The 14,011-nt window shown below is 39.1% G+C and overlaps 1 protein-coding gene across 3 annotated transcripts in view; it reads left to right on the top strand.

The window, feature by feature from the left end:
* Window positions 1-10,521, top strand: part of PTN (pleiotrophin) — a 70,556-nt gene extending 60,035 nt beyond the window's left edge. For all 3 annotated transcript variants that reach the window (XM_084533141.1, XM_084533143.1, XM_084533142.1), the window contains one exon: window positions 10,244-10,521. In XM_084533141.1, the coding sequence (XP_084389267.1) occupies window positions 10,244-10,296 (53 nt within the window). In that variant the 3' untranslated portion in view covers window positions 10,297-10,521. The remainder of the gene's footprint in view (window positions 1-10,243) is intronic.
* Window positions 10,522-14,011: the final 3,490 nt, after the last annotated feature.

Genomic DNA, 14,011 nt, shown 5'->3' with positions numbered 1-14,011 from the left:
ATTTTTTTCCTTCAGCTACTTTTTTCTCTGATAACTTTCTCACTCAGATGTATTTAGTTCTCAGTATATCTCCCTTCACAACTCTTTATCAATTTACAGTGTATCTGATTTATGAGTTTCTTAATTCTGGCTCAGATCAGCCTTTGACACTTAGGAAAATAATTCCAACTACAGCTGACAAATATTAACACTACTTATGCCACAGTCTTTAATAATTGGGGTTGCACCCAAAGGTCACATTCTCCAGCACACTGTTTTTGAAAGGTTGCTCATGGGAAGGCAAGAGCTGCTGTGGATAGTATTGACTGTAATCTCTTTCCTGTAATGCAGATCAGGTGTGGCATCTGAGAGTCCAGCAAGGTGTCAGTGCAGTTTCCTGTCTTTGGCACAATGTGCATGTTCCTACATTAGGGGAAAGACAATGCACTTTGTGATTTTACTAATTTTCCATTGTTTGATGAGCTTTATTTAAGAGTTAATTCAATATAAATAATCTGTACTACATTGCTTCTTCTATCAAAGAAACTTTACAGACAGCAACTATGTTATCCTCCTATCACTCCCTGGAGCTGAGGAAATGTTTCAAGAAAAGTAATAACTGAAAGTCAGAAAGACTAAATGATTTTCCAGGGTAGTACAGTATCACTGGCAGGTCCAGCTGCTCAGCTAGGAGCTGTTGACCCTTTGCTCCCTGCTCTCACTATTAGCTCTCACTGCTGTTCCCTTTGTCCCAGTCTGCAATTATCAGAATGTGACAATTCACTTCAAGGTGTCTGAACTATGGTCTTCAGCTAGGGTCTTTGATGTTGATGTTATAATCTCAGAGGGTTTATGACAGTGTTTGACATTACCTTGCCATGTGTCTTCTTAAGGGAGCTTGCTGTCAAAGTGTGGAGCTGGGCTTTTGTTAGTGAGTGGTTTTATCCCTGTCCCTACTTTGGTGCCAGAAGCAGAATGCAACATGTGGTTTCTGAGCACTGCAGGCGTGATTCCTACCTGCAGAAAGGACATCTTAATAACAGTGCTTTGCTGGGACAGACTGTCTGCACTTTGGCAGAATGACTTGGCTGCTGATGTGTTGCAAGGAGCTGACAATAACGTCTGAATTGATTGCTCACCTGATATGCAGATATTTGTTACTCAGACAAGCTGAGTGCTGCTCTGACAAAAAGGAAGCACTCATGGCCTACCCCATTTTGCAAGGTGGATGGTTGGGCTGCTTCTTCTGTGTTGCCCTCCCTCAAACTTCCTCCCTGCAGCAATGAGATGCTTGCTTCTGAAGGGTAGCTGGAGGAGATGTGGGGGAGAAGAAATGACCTGTTAGGACTGTGACTTTGTTTTGTTTGAAAGATGCTTGTGTCTCCTGTTTTGGCATCCCTCTCTTCCTGTACCTCCTTCTGTAGGTTGCAGAACTCCCCATCTTTAATGTAACTCATTAGTCATGCAGGCACACAGCTAGCGTAATAATTAGTATTACAGGAGGCAGAACAATAGGCTGTGCTCAAACTAATTAGATATAAAAATGAGGGATTTTCTCGTATTAGGAAACAGCTGTTATAGTTAAACAAAACCCTGAAAGGCAAAAAGGGGAGTTTTTTTCTCTTTCCCTGAAGGATGAGGGATGCTTATTCAAGAATGGTCCCTGACACTGACCAGGAGCCTGCAGTGAAATACAGTGATCTGAGCTCTGCGGGGCAGACACTGGCAGTGGATGCCCAGTGGGAACAACATGGTTGGCTGTTATTATTGTTGCTATCATCAAGATTATTTGTATTGCATGAGTGCCCAGAGGCCCCAGTTGAAAAAGGGTGCCATTGTACTGAGCACTGCATAAATATTGTGAGTGGCAGTTTTGACATGAATAATTTATACCTTATGGAGCTGAGAAATGTGAAAACCAAGAGGAGAAACAGTGGTCCGGAGGGGTGAGACCGGGTACTAAATGCTTGGTTGTGTTTCCCACTGCTCCTTCATAGTCTTGAGGACATAGCTAGTTATTTCAAGATGAAGTAAAACTCAGTGGGAACTTTAATGTCTGAAACATGTCTCTGAGACTTGGCTCCCTGCTGCAGTATTATCAGGAAATATGATTTTTCTCATTAATTTAAGTGAGAACAAGAATAAGCCATATATGAAAAATAAAACACAATGTTGGCTAGAGTGTGGACTGGCCTCAAGCTGCTAGTAAGCTGCCAGTACAACTCTAACCTAATAAAGTTTAGATGTCATTTAATGGAGTTTTTTCTGCTTCCATTTTCTTATGTTTCTTGGAGTCTTTCCACTGTAGTTTCCCTTGAGACTGCTTTTGTACCCTTGAAAAATTAGACTTTTTGGACAAATAATTTGAATTCTTCATCAGATGCACCATCAATCTGATTCACACAGCCCTGATTCCAGGAAGCAAGAAATGCTTGTAGGAGAGGGAGAAAGAGAAATATTTTTAAGTTCTTTTTTTTCAGTTTCTGGTTGTTCTGCAGCTTTAACAGGTGAGTTTGAAAAGAAAAAAGCTGGGAAACTTCATGGGAAAACTAGACCTCCATATTTTCTCACCCCCTAGTTTGTATTTCAAATGCTTTTTAATGTGCTGCTCCAGAAGATGGAAAAACTAGATGTGACAAATGTTCTTGTTTAACCCTTTTGTGCCTGCTGGAGTTTCTTTTAGTTCTTAATGCAGACCGTTTGGGGCGAAAGTTTAAACAGCCCACTATGTGCCAATTCTCTTACATGCTCATTGTCTCACTTTCCTGGCTTGCAACAGCATCCAGCCTCCTTGGCAGTGGTTGCTGCCCCTCAGCCGTGAAAATGCCTGAAGCTGTGGGACTTACTGTGATAAAAGATATGCCATCAGCAAATGTTTACACTCATTACTGTTCCCAGCAGTGAAACAGAGTGAAAGCTCTGTTCCTTTCTTTCTGTCCTTTCCTTTTCTACTTCTTCACTTCCTTTCCTTTCAAGCTTTATTTTTTTCCTTCTTTCTTTCTTTCTCCCTCCATCTCGTTTTCCACATCACCTTCTCTGTAACTGTTCTTCTATCTGTACTTAGTGCAAAAGTTTTGCAGGCAGCTCTTCATTGTGGAGCACTGACCAAAGCAAAGTCTGTGTCCCATGCCCTGAGGGAAGATGGAGAAGATGCCCAGGCTGGGAAGATCCAGAAAGCACAACTAAGAAATGTGCACATCTGGTTTTCAATAAAGAGCTAAATAGAATTAGGTTTCTATTCACAGTTAACCACAAATAATTGTCTGCTAAACAACTATTTAGTGATCTATGTTTGACATAGAAACTGCCTCAATGTAGCATTTTGCTTCTCTGTGGATGTAGGTAAATGCCAAACTTTAAAGGGATTATTATTACTTTGTTTTAAGCAGTATCCTGTAGACAAGTGAATGTAGACAGTAAGCTCTGAATGTGTCAGTCTACTCCTGCACCTGCCTTACTGGCATTAAGATGGATCTTGTGTACAGCGGGGACAGATAGCTGAAGAGCCAGCTGAGATGGAGTCCTTCTTGTGCTGAGTGCAGCACATGACAAAGAGCAGTAAGAATGTCCATTCCTTGAAGAATAATCAGTGCAAACATGCCAGATATAGATGAAAAGAAGAAGAAAACAGAAGAGCAAAGTTAGCTTCTTCTGGAAAACACTTTCCAATTAACCAGACCGTTTCAGCAGTTTCCAAGTGCAAAACAGACATTGTGTGAAAGGTTTAACTTACTTACTCTTAAGGTTCTAATATCTTCAACAAATATAAACCACGATAAAATAAAATGAGAAGAACTTTCCTAATTCTTGTCACTGGACAAATAGGACATCTAGCAAAATCAGAAGATGCATAAATCTCTGTTGTCTTTTGTGTGTCTGTGTGTAGGCAGTGTTGATTTTTTTTTTTTCCACAAATTTCAACAAATTACATCTTTAGAAAAAAAATATCCTGTAATACCTGACTAGTTTGAAGTTAGAATTCTAAACCTAACGACGTTTAAGTCTTACCTTCAGATGACAGGTTCAAATGATGGCTTCTGCCTCAGAGAATTTTAGAGCTTCACGGATGGTTTTAGAATAAATTGGATTAAATTTTCCCTGCATTTATTTCTTCCTGCCATACCAATAAGAAAGAAATTAGAGAACCTTTTCCACAAGTGGCTCCTTTGTCCATTTATTTGTCAGATACATTAGGGTTTGTTACAGGCATAAATCTAGCTGTTTCCCCATTGATAACATACACAGCAGAACACTTTCCTAGCATATGTTCATCCTTTAGGTTGAATTGGGTGAATGCAGTGTTCAGCTGGGAACAAATTCAAGGCTATCCCAAACAGAAGTTTAGCAAAGTGAGACACAGAACAAAACCTGCTTGGATAAGAGTGACTGAAGGAGTAGAGAAATCGAGAAACACTTATGGACAACAAGAGACAGTGATTAAACACAGAGCTTACTTGTGGGGGATATAATCAATTCTAATACATTAATGAAGTAAAAACACATCAAGGTCATTGATTCATTGGACAGTTCCCTTCTATGGCTTTGTAGCTAGTGGAATATTACTTTTGTTACCATCCAGTACAACTGGGTGTTGTTCAAAGAGCTTTTTAATAATTCATTTTGGAACAAAATTGCTATTGCTATATTTTTTTGCTTCTTAAACTGATTTGGAATAAATAAATTATTTGTATAACTACAAGAAACTGGATGACCATGAAGGGCTGTCTTCATCTAGAAATAGAAGAAATAACATATTTAAAGGGTATTTCAGAATCAATAGATTTGCTCCACAATCATGGAAATCACAAGATAGTACTGTTCTTGTTCTTAGAGAGCAGGGTACAGCCTTTTAGGGTGAATATTTTTCACCAAGGAATAAAATCTTTTGCTTTGTCAAAATCAAGTCCTCTTTCTTCTATGGAGGCTGGCATTTTACCCATAAAATTCAGAAGTGTCCTGTATCCATTAACTACCACCATAGTAACTAGGTGCTTCAGGAAACTTGCCGCAGTAAGAAGCAGAGAGCTCTTTAGGAAACCTACCTTCCTCTGTACTGAGTGGAACTGAGCACTGCTTCCTGACAAAACTGTCTTGAACACCTGGTGTTGAAATGCATAGCTCTAACCCTCTGTCAGCACAGCTTTTGCTATTCTGAATGCTTTATTTTTTTATAGCTTTTGGGGACACTGCTTGACTTTTGTGTATACGAGTTCAGCAATGCCATGAGTGAATTGTTACCTTCTCCTAAACAAATGAAAATAAATACCTGCAAGTTTTGGCTTTCAAATCTTGTAGTCCATTAAAATGCAGTTACTTCACCTTTGTGCCTTATGCATTAAGAGGGGCTTCAAATCTTACGTGGCTTCTGTTCGATGTAATTACTTTCCTTTATTGCTTGCATAGTAAGAATAAGGCTCCAGAATAAAGATGCCTATTTAAGGAGAACTGCTGCCATTATAAATTGCATATGAAAAGCGGGGCATATTAAATTAATTTATTTACTTGGTAGGGTCCTCAACTTAAATTCACTGGATTTTTGTTATTGGTAGACAGTATAAGCAGACAGAAGTGGCCCAGTGCTAATCCACAACTGTGCAGTTTTTAATCCTGTGAATAGTTCTTAGGTTATTCATAGGGTTATTCAGGTTGTTGAATGATTAGAAAATCAAGTGTGTGTACATCAACACAGTTTGTTCTTGCAGGGCTATTTGTACAACGCCACATGGGTGTTTTTATCTCACTGGAAGTGCTCTGGGCTCCGGGGGCGGGGAGCAAGATGTCTGTGCACTGCTTGGATGCTGCTCTCTGCAGGAACGGCAAGGTGTTCTGAGTTAGCTCTTTGCATGTGCCCTGATCCAGGATTCCGGCTTCCTGCTGTGCAAGAGCTCTCACGCTGCGGGCTAAGAGGGAAGGGGGAGGGACTGCAGAAAGCATATACTGTAAAACGGGCACAAAAACTGAGGACTGTTTTGCCATCCTCATTAATATTCTGGACCATTCATAGCTCACTCTCCTCATCTTTTGTTTTGCTGCAAGGATGTACAGGGATGGTAAAGCTAAGTATTTCCCTGATGTGAAGCAAGCTTGGTGCAGAGTGGAGAAGACATATCCAACTCCTGCTGCTGCTTTCCTCAATGTGGCTGTGTGCTGAGGTGGAAGGACAGTTTGGCTGGAGCACTAATGCCTGGTGCGCTCAGAGAAGTAGGCAAAGAGCTACCCGTGCCCTTTCCCTCCACTGCACAGCCTGCTTACCTCGTGTCGAGAGACAGGGAGAGAAAACACCCACTCCCAGCTCAGTGCTGACCCTGGTATCGGTGTCCATGGGATAACTAGCTTTGATAAGGCCTTTAATGGATTTGAGTGTAAATATCAAAGTTATTCACTCAACTTTGATAAGGTTCTATATCAAGATGTTCCAGTTTGTGACCTGTGAACCAGATGTGGCCTCCAGGATAATTCTGTCACAGTTAGGCACCTAGTCCTGTTGAGCAGGTAGGGAAGCGATCCTGCTTTCTGCCTTGTTCCCTCCTTTCTGGGTCCTTAACTCCACTGTGTATATACCTTCCATCAATGTCTGGCTCAGTATTGAAAGTATGTTGCCACCTAGTTTTAAAGCAGCTAGTGCAATGAGAATTCAGATCAGAATTCAGATTTAAAATTTTGCATGTTCTGGATTTTATCTATTTGGCTCATCTCACCATGGTGACTAGATATTCTTGGTAGCACCTGTCTGGGCAAAGACATTCCCTGTAGCCATCACACAGCTGATGCACAGCTCTGTCTTTGCAAACATTGCATTAATCAGCTAGGTGAGGTGCAGGAGGCTGCTGTTGATGCAGGGTGCTTGCTCATGGCAGCATTCTGCTCAAGGTAGCTGCCACTCACCATGTTGCTTCCTTCTGCCTCAAAACTGAGCATCAGTGTGATCAAGCTGCTTTGCTGTGCCAGTGAGATGCGGAAAGCAGCACAGAGGGTTCCCCATCATAAAAGCTATTTCCAGTGGGCACAGCTTCATGGGTTACTGCAGACTCTGATGGCAGGCTGGGTTCATATTAAGAGAAAATGGCTGAGCTGAAAGACTTACATCCAATCTGTGCTAAGGTGGATTTAATGCAGGTAAACTTAACTGGTAGGGTTATGGGGCTGCTGAGTTTTCAGGTAACTGGCGCTGTACTCTGAATTGGTCAGGGCTTTTGAGGAGGGTATCAGGACCCTTTCAGTCAAGGCTGACTGCCTTGGAAAGAGAAACATTGTCAGACTGAGTGAGTAGGATGATGTGGATCCCAGCATGGCTGTGTGAGCTGACTTGATAGGATGTGATAAAAGTTGAGATAGTAGTCCGGGGTGAACAGCAATGAGGACAATGAAAGCCTGAATGACACACATGCATAGTGTAGGTCTAAGTAGTGAGAAAACATGAATAAAGTACATCTTAAAGCAAAAGTCTACTTCTACATACCATAGTCTGTAGTCTGACTTCAGTAAAAATGGGTGAAGGGTCCCTGTGAACAGACTTGTGCAAGACAGTATGACCAGCAACATTTTCGTGGGTTAGTACCTGGGTGTTGGTGTCTGGGGTAGGGTTTTTAAAAGAGCCTAAAGAGAATGGGAAACTTTTCAGCTAATATATATATATAAAAGCTCAAAAGTTTGTATACATATATATATATATATAAAAGCTCAAAAGTTTGTGTGTGTGTATATATATATATATATATATAAAAGCTCAACAATTTGTGTATATATATATATATATATATATATATATATATTTGCCACAGCTCTGAGGGTGCATGTGGTTTCATGGAATAAATGTGCTTTTCATCAATACAGCATACCCATCCAAAAGATTAAGCTCTGGTGGTGTGAGAGGAATTAAATCCCAGGCAGGAGCCTTTTGTTCTCCTGAGGCATGAAGCAGAATCCCTTGTCTGTGTAGGTAGACAGATTTGGAGGTTTGGATGACATGCAGGTTACCACAAGGTGGCCAATGGGGAGGATTTAGCTTTTTCCCTTTTACTGAGAGGCGAATAGAGGCAAATACAGACACAAGGGGCTCAAGTGCAAATGAATAAATAGTAGGTTGTCTGGTAACTCAAGCCAAGTGCAAGGCAGATAGTCTTTGATGATGGGGATCTGATGTGGTCACACAATGATTCCTGAATAAAAACTTCTCCTGATAATAAGTGACTTCACCCCAAACACGAACTGCACATACTCTTTGGTAGAGTGGTCAGCCCACAGTTACACGTCTGCTTTCCTTTTAGTAAATATAGTTGAAGTCTGCAGAGTGACTTTTTGTTTGTGGTGAGATTGAATAGATATTACAAATTACAGACCAGCAAATTCCATTGCTGGTCTGATTGATAAAATCTTGCTATTTCTGAGTCAAGAAAGGGAGAGAGACCAATAAATACAGAGTTCAGGAGGGTCAGTGATACAGTGGGAAAATGAGAGGAAGAGAAAGACATGAGTAAAAGAGGATAAGAGAGAAGACAGAGAAATAGTGTGTGTGTGGGAAGCTTTAGCTGAAAGCAAATTCTATATTAAATTAATGAAAAATAACATTTTGAATGACAGTTTGGAAAATAGTTCCAGATACTGTGAATGTCTCTAGGCCACAGGCATACACATACACACACACTGACACATATAAAAAGACAGAGGAAAAATAGTAGTAATTAAAAAAAAAAAAAAAAAAAGTTTTCACATTTTCAAACTGAAAACAATTGCTTATTGTTTTAAATCATTACCTCTTTCAATGTTTTTTTAAAAAAAGTTTTTAAGGGAATGAGATTTTAGAACTGATTATGTGGCTAGAAAAATGAAACCAGTATTTTATTTCACATTGATGAAAAGATTATTCAAAATTTTTGTCCTGTTGAAAAAGCTGAAGAAAAAATGTTGCTTTGAAAAATTAATGGATAGGAAAAGCAACAGTCAAAGTAATCAGAGGTCCTAAGTCTACTTTCTCCTGAAAGTACTGTGGCCCTATGCATAGCTGAAGGATGTCAACAAAGCTCCTCTGGCTTTAATCCAAGTAAGCTGGTTTTGCCATAGGTGATGTTTTTTTAACTATATTACCTGAACTGGCCAAAGAAAAAATAATATTTTTGAAGAAAAAGACCACCTTAAGGCCCAAGTGCTCATCTTTTACATTCTCTGTGATATTCATTGTTTAACTTGAGATCCAGAGATTTTTTTTTTTTAATTTTTATTTATTTATTTATTTATTGTACTTTCTGACAAGGAAGAAATAGAGGCAGTATTCAAAGGAAGGAAGTGCATATCTGTGAAATCTAGGTTAAGGCAAACATGAGTCTACTTCTTACTGTTTTATTTCCAGGCAAGATACTTCACAAAACCTGTTTCTGTCTGTTTTCAGTAACTTTTTTGCTGTATTTCACAGTGGTATCTGTGAGGATTTATTCGTGCTCCCAGTGAGAGTTATTTCCCCCATTACAAGGTTATATGTGATAAGAATATCTCATCCCCTTAATTCCATATTTAGTTTTTAGGCCCCTCTGTCAGTTTCCTCTTCCTATAGAACACACGCTACCTGACACCATGGTGGAATTTACTGCAGAAAGTGGTATAATACATATGCTTTCACTTGTAGCTTCACATTGTTCCCTTACTGACCCCAAATTAGTCAGAGCAACACATTCTCCCTCTTCCCATCCCTATCGTATCAGTAATAACTGGCTGGACAGACCGTGCTTGAATGACTCCAGGCCAAACCTCAGCTGCCTCTCGAGTGTATGTAGGTGTTTGTCCCAGACAAAAACGGAACTATTGGCAATGGAGAAGCTGAAGAAACAAGTGAGCTTTCTCACCATGATCTGGAGTGCTCTCATTTTCAGGGAAAGCCAAAGACAAACAATGAAACAGAAAGGAAGTAAAGGAGGGGAATGTGTGTGGGTAGTGTGTGCAAAGCTTTCTTCCAGCTCTCCGCTGAGCCATGACCCGGTTTCTCCAGGAGCTGCCTGCTGTTTTCTTATTTTTGAAGCAAGTTCCTGAGACAATGCTTTGCATGCCAAACAGGGTCAGCTGCTCAGATAGGAAGGGATCTGAACTGGACGTGCACCCCCTTTCCATCTCTAGGTCCCTGATCGTTCCTTTTATTTTTCTTTTCCTTCTGTTTCCCCTTCCCCTATTCAGAATAAGGAAACAAAATTAGTTCTTATGTGCATAGAGAAAATAAGCGGTAATTTCAGGGGTATTGGTTGTTGATATTTTTTTGTGGTTATTGTTATCTTTACAGAATCAAAGAAGAAGAAAAAGGAAGGCAAGAAACAAGAGAAGATGCTGGATTAATGGAGCCAACTTGGGCAATGTGAGAAAGGGACATCAGCAAACACGTTCAGTTAATGGTTTCATTTATAACTAGGCATTTTATTCTAAAATTATTTATAGCTTAATGGTACAATAGAAGAAAATGAGCAAACAGAAAAAAAAACATTTTTTTTATTACTTTAGTATTTTTAATGTATAACCCTAACAACAATTTTTAGAGGCCTGTAATAAAGGACTCCAAACTCATTTAGAAAATTGTCTATTATATATAGAACAATGTAGAGGTTTTTTAAAACAATTTTTTTTTTTCTCAAGTCTCAGTCTTGTAATTACTCCATGCAAGCAGAACCTGAACCTGTGTAGAGCCCTGCTGAAGCCAGTGGTGCCCTGTGTGGACATAGGAGTCCGTCTGGATGCAGTTTTATTTAAGATTGGGACCATGTGTCTGAAAGAAAAACAGATTTTGTTTCTTAATTCTTGTTATTTCTGGATAGCTGTGTGAAGTTATTCATTTGAGGAAATGTTAGGGGCATTTTGTTGAGTACTTGCAGGCAAAGATTTTTCTTCTATGTGTGGTGATGCTCCTTCCAAACTGTCACCATCTCTGTGTTAAAACTAGTAACACTCCTCTATCCTTGGCCTTATTTTGGTTGATGACAGTAAAAAAATCTAAAATCTTGGATTGTGGTTGGATATAACAGAGTCCTGAATTTTGTAGCAGTGATTTTTCAAAGTACTTTTTTCTTTTTTTTTTTTTTCTTTTTTTAAACACCGTATCAGCACTGGTGGATGGTAATATCCACTGTTTTACCTGCAAAAGCAGAAAAAATATTTCTTTTGTTTGTTTATTTTGTGAGAGAGGAGAATATCTTCTTCACAAAAATCTAGTTGAAATTGTTGTGATTCTGCCTGACCCTGCTCCCTTTTGCATTCATAGGAATCTTCCTGTTGATTTTAGCTATAGTTGGTTGAAAAATAGAAAGTATGTCTGCTGGAAAGTGACAGAAACTTTAAAAACTCAGTTTGAAAACTGAGATGGGTTATATTTTTTACCAAAAAAGGGACAATTTGTGAGACTTGAAACCAATAGGAATGAAATTAATTTTTATTTCTCTACTAGTAAAACAGAAGGAATATGTCAACATAGTACCTTTTGCTTTCTTCCATTTTTATATAAGCAAAAAGACCTTGGGAAATCTCAGCCATAATAAAAATAGTTCTGTACTTTATTTATTTATTATTTTTTTTTAAGGAAAACTTGGCAGGGCAAAAAAAAAAAAAAAAAAAAAAAAGAAAAACTTATAACCTGCTGTTTTTCAGTTTGATTTTTACCTATCTCAAATGACAATGAGTCCTGACAGAAATGACAAAGTCGAAAAAATATCTGGCAAAGGGTTGTATATCCCCAGGTAAAGGGTTGTCTTACAAACCAAACAACCTTCAGACCAGATATTTTAGAGGAAATATATAGGATTTCAGTGCCCAAATTCTTTTTTAAATCTTTGCTTTTAAATTATAAATCTTAAATTTCAACTCTAAGAAGTAAGCTTCATCATTTATGTAGACTCCAGCCCTGCCTGCTGGTCAACAGGAAATCTCCCGTAGTCTCCCTTGTATTCCTGCAGATACCCACTGACTTCAGTGAAGCTGCATCATGGTGCATTCATCTATTCATCTGGGTAAATCACTCTGCTCTTTCAGAATTACCTTGTAGAAATGCAGAGTCGTTTTCCAGACTAACTTCTCACTTCCCTTTTCTAAGCAAAAAATAAAAAAAAGCAGAGCTTGACTTTTTTTTTTTTTTTTTTGTTTCTTAACACGAGGACTATGGCCAATCTCAACTTGCAGTGAGGCAAGTCCTTCTGGACATTCCCAAACCCTTTTGAAGCCAGCTAACCAAGGCTGCGCATAGCTCAAGATAGACTAGTCACACAAGTATTTCTCAGACTCCTTGGGTGTGTTTTGCAGTCTTTGTTGATGTCCTTGTTATTTTGACTATACTATTAGACATACCTGAGACAGTGGTGTAATTAAAAATGTCCCAAATGTTGTGGACACGCAATGACCAAACCCAAAAATGCAAGTTGCCATTCATAAAGGCTTTTATTTGGGTGGTTCTGGGTGCTATTTTTTTTTCATGGTCTAATCAAATCTGCCAATGCTTGTGCCTCAGATTTAAACTAATGCATTGGTAGATCTGATTGAAAGCAAACGGAGGAAGAAGCTTTCTCACTCACCAAAGGTTTGTCTGTCTAAATGCTGCATCAGTTCAGTTCACTTAAAGTGGTTCAGCTTTGAGTGTAGACACTGTTGCACCATTGTCCTACACCAGTTAATCTAGTCCATGTTTCAGAGGGAGTTGGCAGGAGTTGGGAATGATGCTGAGACCAACAGTTTGACTCTCCTTTAGGAAACTTTAGATATGACTTCTGATTTCCACCTCTGTGAGTAAAAAGAAAATAAATTCCCCTGATTCCTGTGTTATCTTATGGCCCTTAATAATAACTGCTCATCTGGATTTTTAAAGGAACATTCTGAATAGTTTTTGAAGGAGGCTAGTCAAGATCCCATTGTGATGGTGGTATAGGTACTCCATGGAGAGAGTTTACAGAAACAAACAAGCAAACCAAATGCCATGTTAGGACCAGCAGAAAGTACAGTGGTCCTGTGAGCAAAGGGTGTGAAATAGAGCACTTCTTTGTACTACTCAGCCACATATGGTTGGATCTATATTGGCATATTGTTAATAATAATTGTATTTGTATATGACACACTTTACAAACAATGAAGAAAATTTCCAGCAGAAAATGGTCTGTGGGAACTTATTCTATGAAGGCAATGATAAAAGTATTTGATGGTAAAACACCAAGTAAGGTTCAAAAGAAGAGGCTAGTCAATTCAACTCTTTAAGAAGGCACCTGCTACCTAGGAGAACAGGTGTAATTGCTTCACTAGTGACATTATTAAGAAAGAGAGGCAAATATCTGAACAAAACCTCTTCCAGCCCTATCTTGCTCAGTTTCTACCAGAGTTATTATGAAATTTCTCCTTATTTGTTTTCTAATCCTCTATCTTTCATGCCCTCTGGATGACAAGCTTATGTGACAGGGCTGTGGGGTTGGCTACTTCGGATGAGGTACGTGTTCTGCCCTCCTCATCCATAAGGCACTAGCTGAACTGACTGAAACTCATTTCAGGAATGTCCCACTCACAAAGTGATTTCCATTCTCATTTGCTACAGCTATAGTATGGTATGAGGAGATGATAAAAATCCCCTAAATTACAGCCTTTTTCTAGAAGATCTAAATGCTCAGAAAAGAAAGTAGTGAGTTGCTGAACATTATCTAAGGATGAATCTGCATCCACATCCTGGAATCCAGCAAGATTAGATTGAGGGGGATTTGGATTTAGCTCCATTTCCTTCTTCTGAGTAGACTGAACCATGCTTCCAAGCAATTAGACCTGTCTATATCTTGATTTAAATCAGTACTTGAGGACTGGGGCATTTTCTCACTTTGATATGTCACCTGACAGAAGTGCCCATATTGAAAGAGAATCGTTGCCTGTTAGCCTGGCATATTTAACAGATTATGAAGTGCAGGAAGACTATAGCATAAGGTACGTATTATGGTTCTAGAAAGGGAAAGCAAACTTATCAGTTCTTATATTCTAATTCCATAACAACATTCTGAACTGTATAATTTTTTCAAAGGTAGAAGTTTTCAAAAGGGAGAAA

Source organism: Aythya ferina, assembly GCF_964211825.1.
Source record: "Aythya ferina genome assembly, chromosome: 1".
Classification (NCBI taxonomy): domain Eukaryota; kingdom Metazoa; phylum Chordata; class Aves; order Anseriformes; family Anatidae; genus Aythya; species Aythya ferina.
Note: the sequence above shows the minus strand (reverse complement) of the source record. Positions and strands in the feature narration are given on the sequence as shown.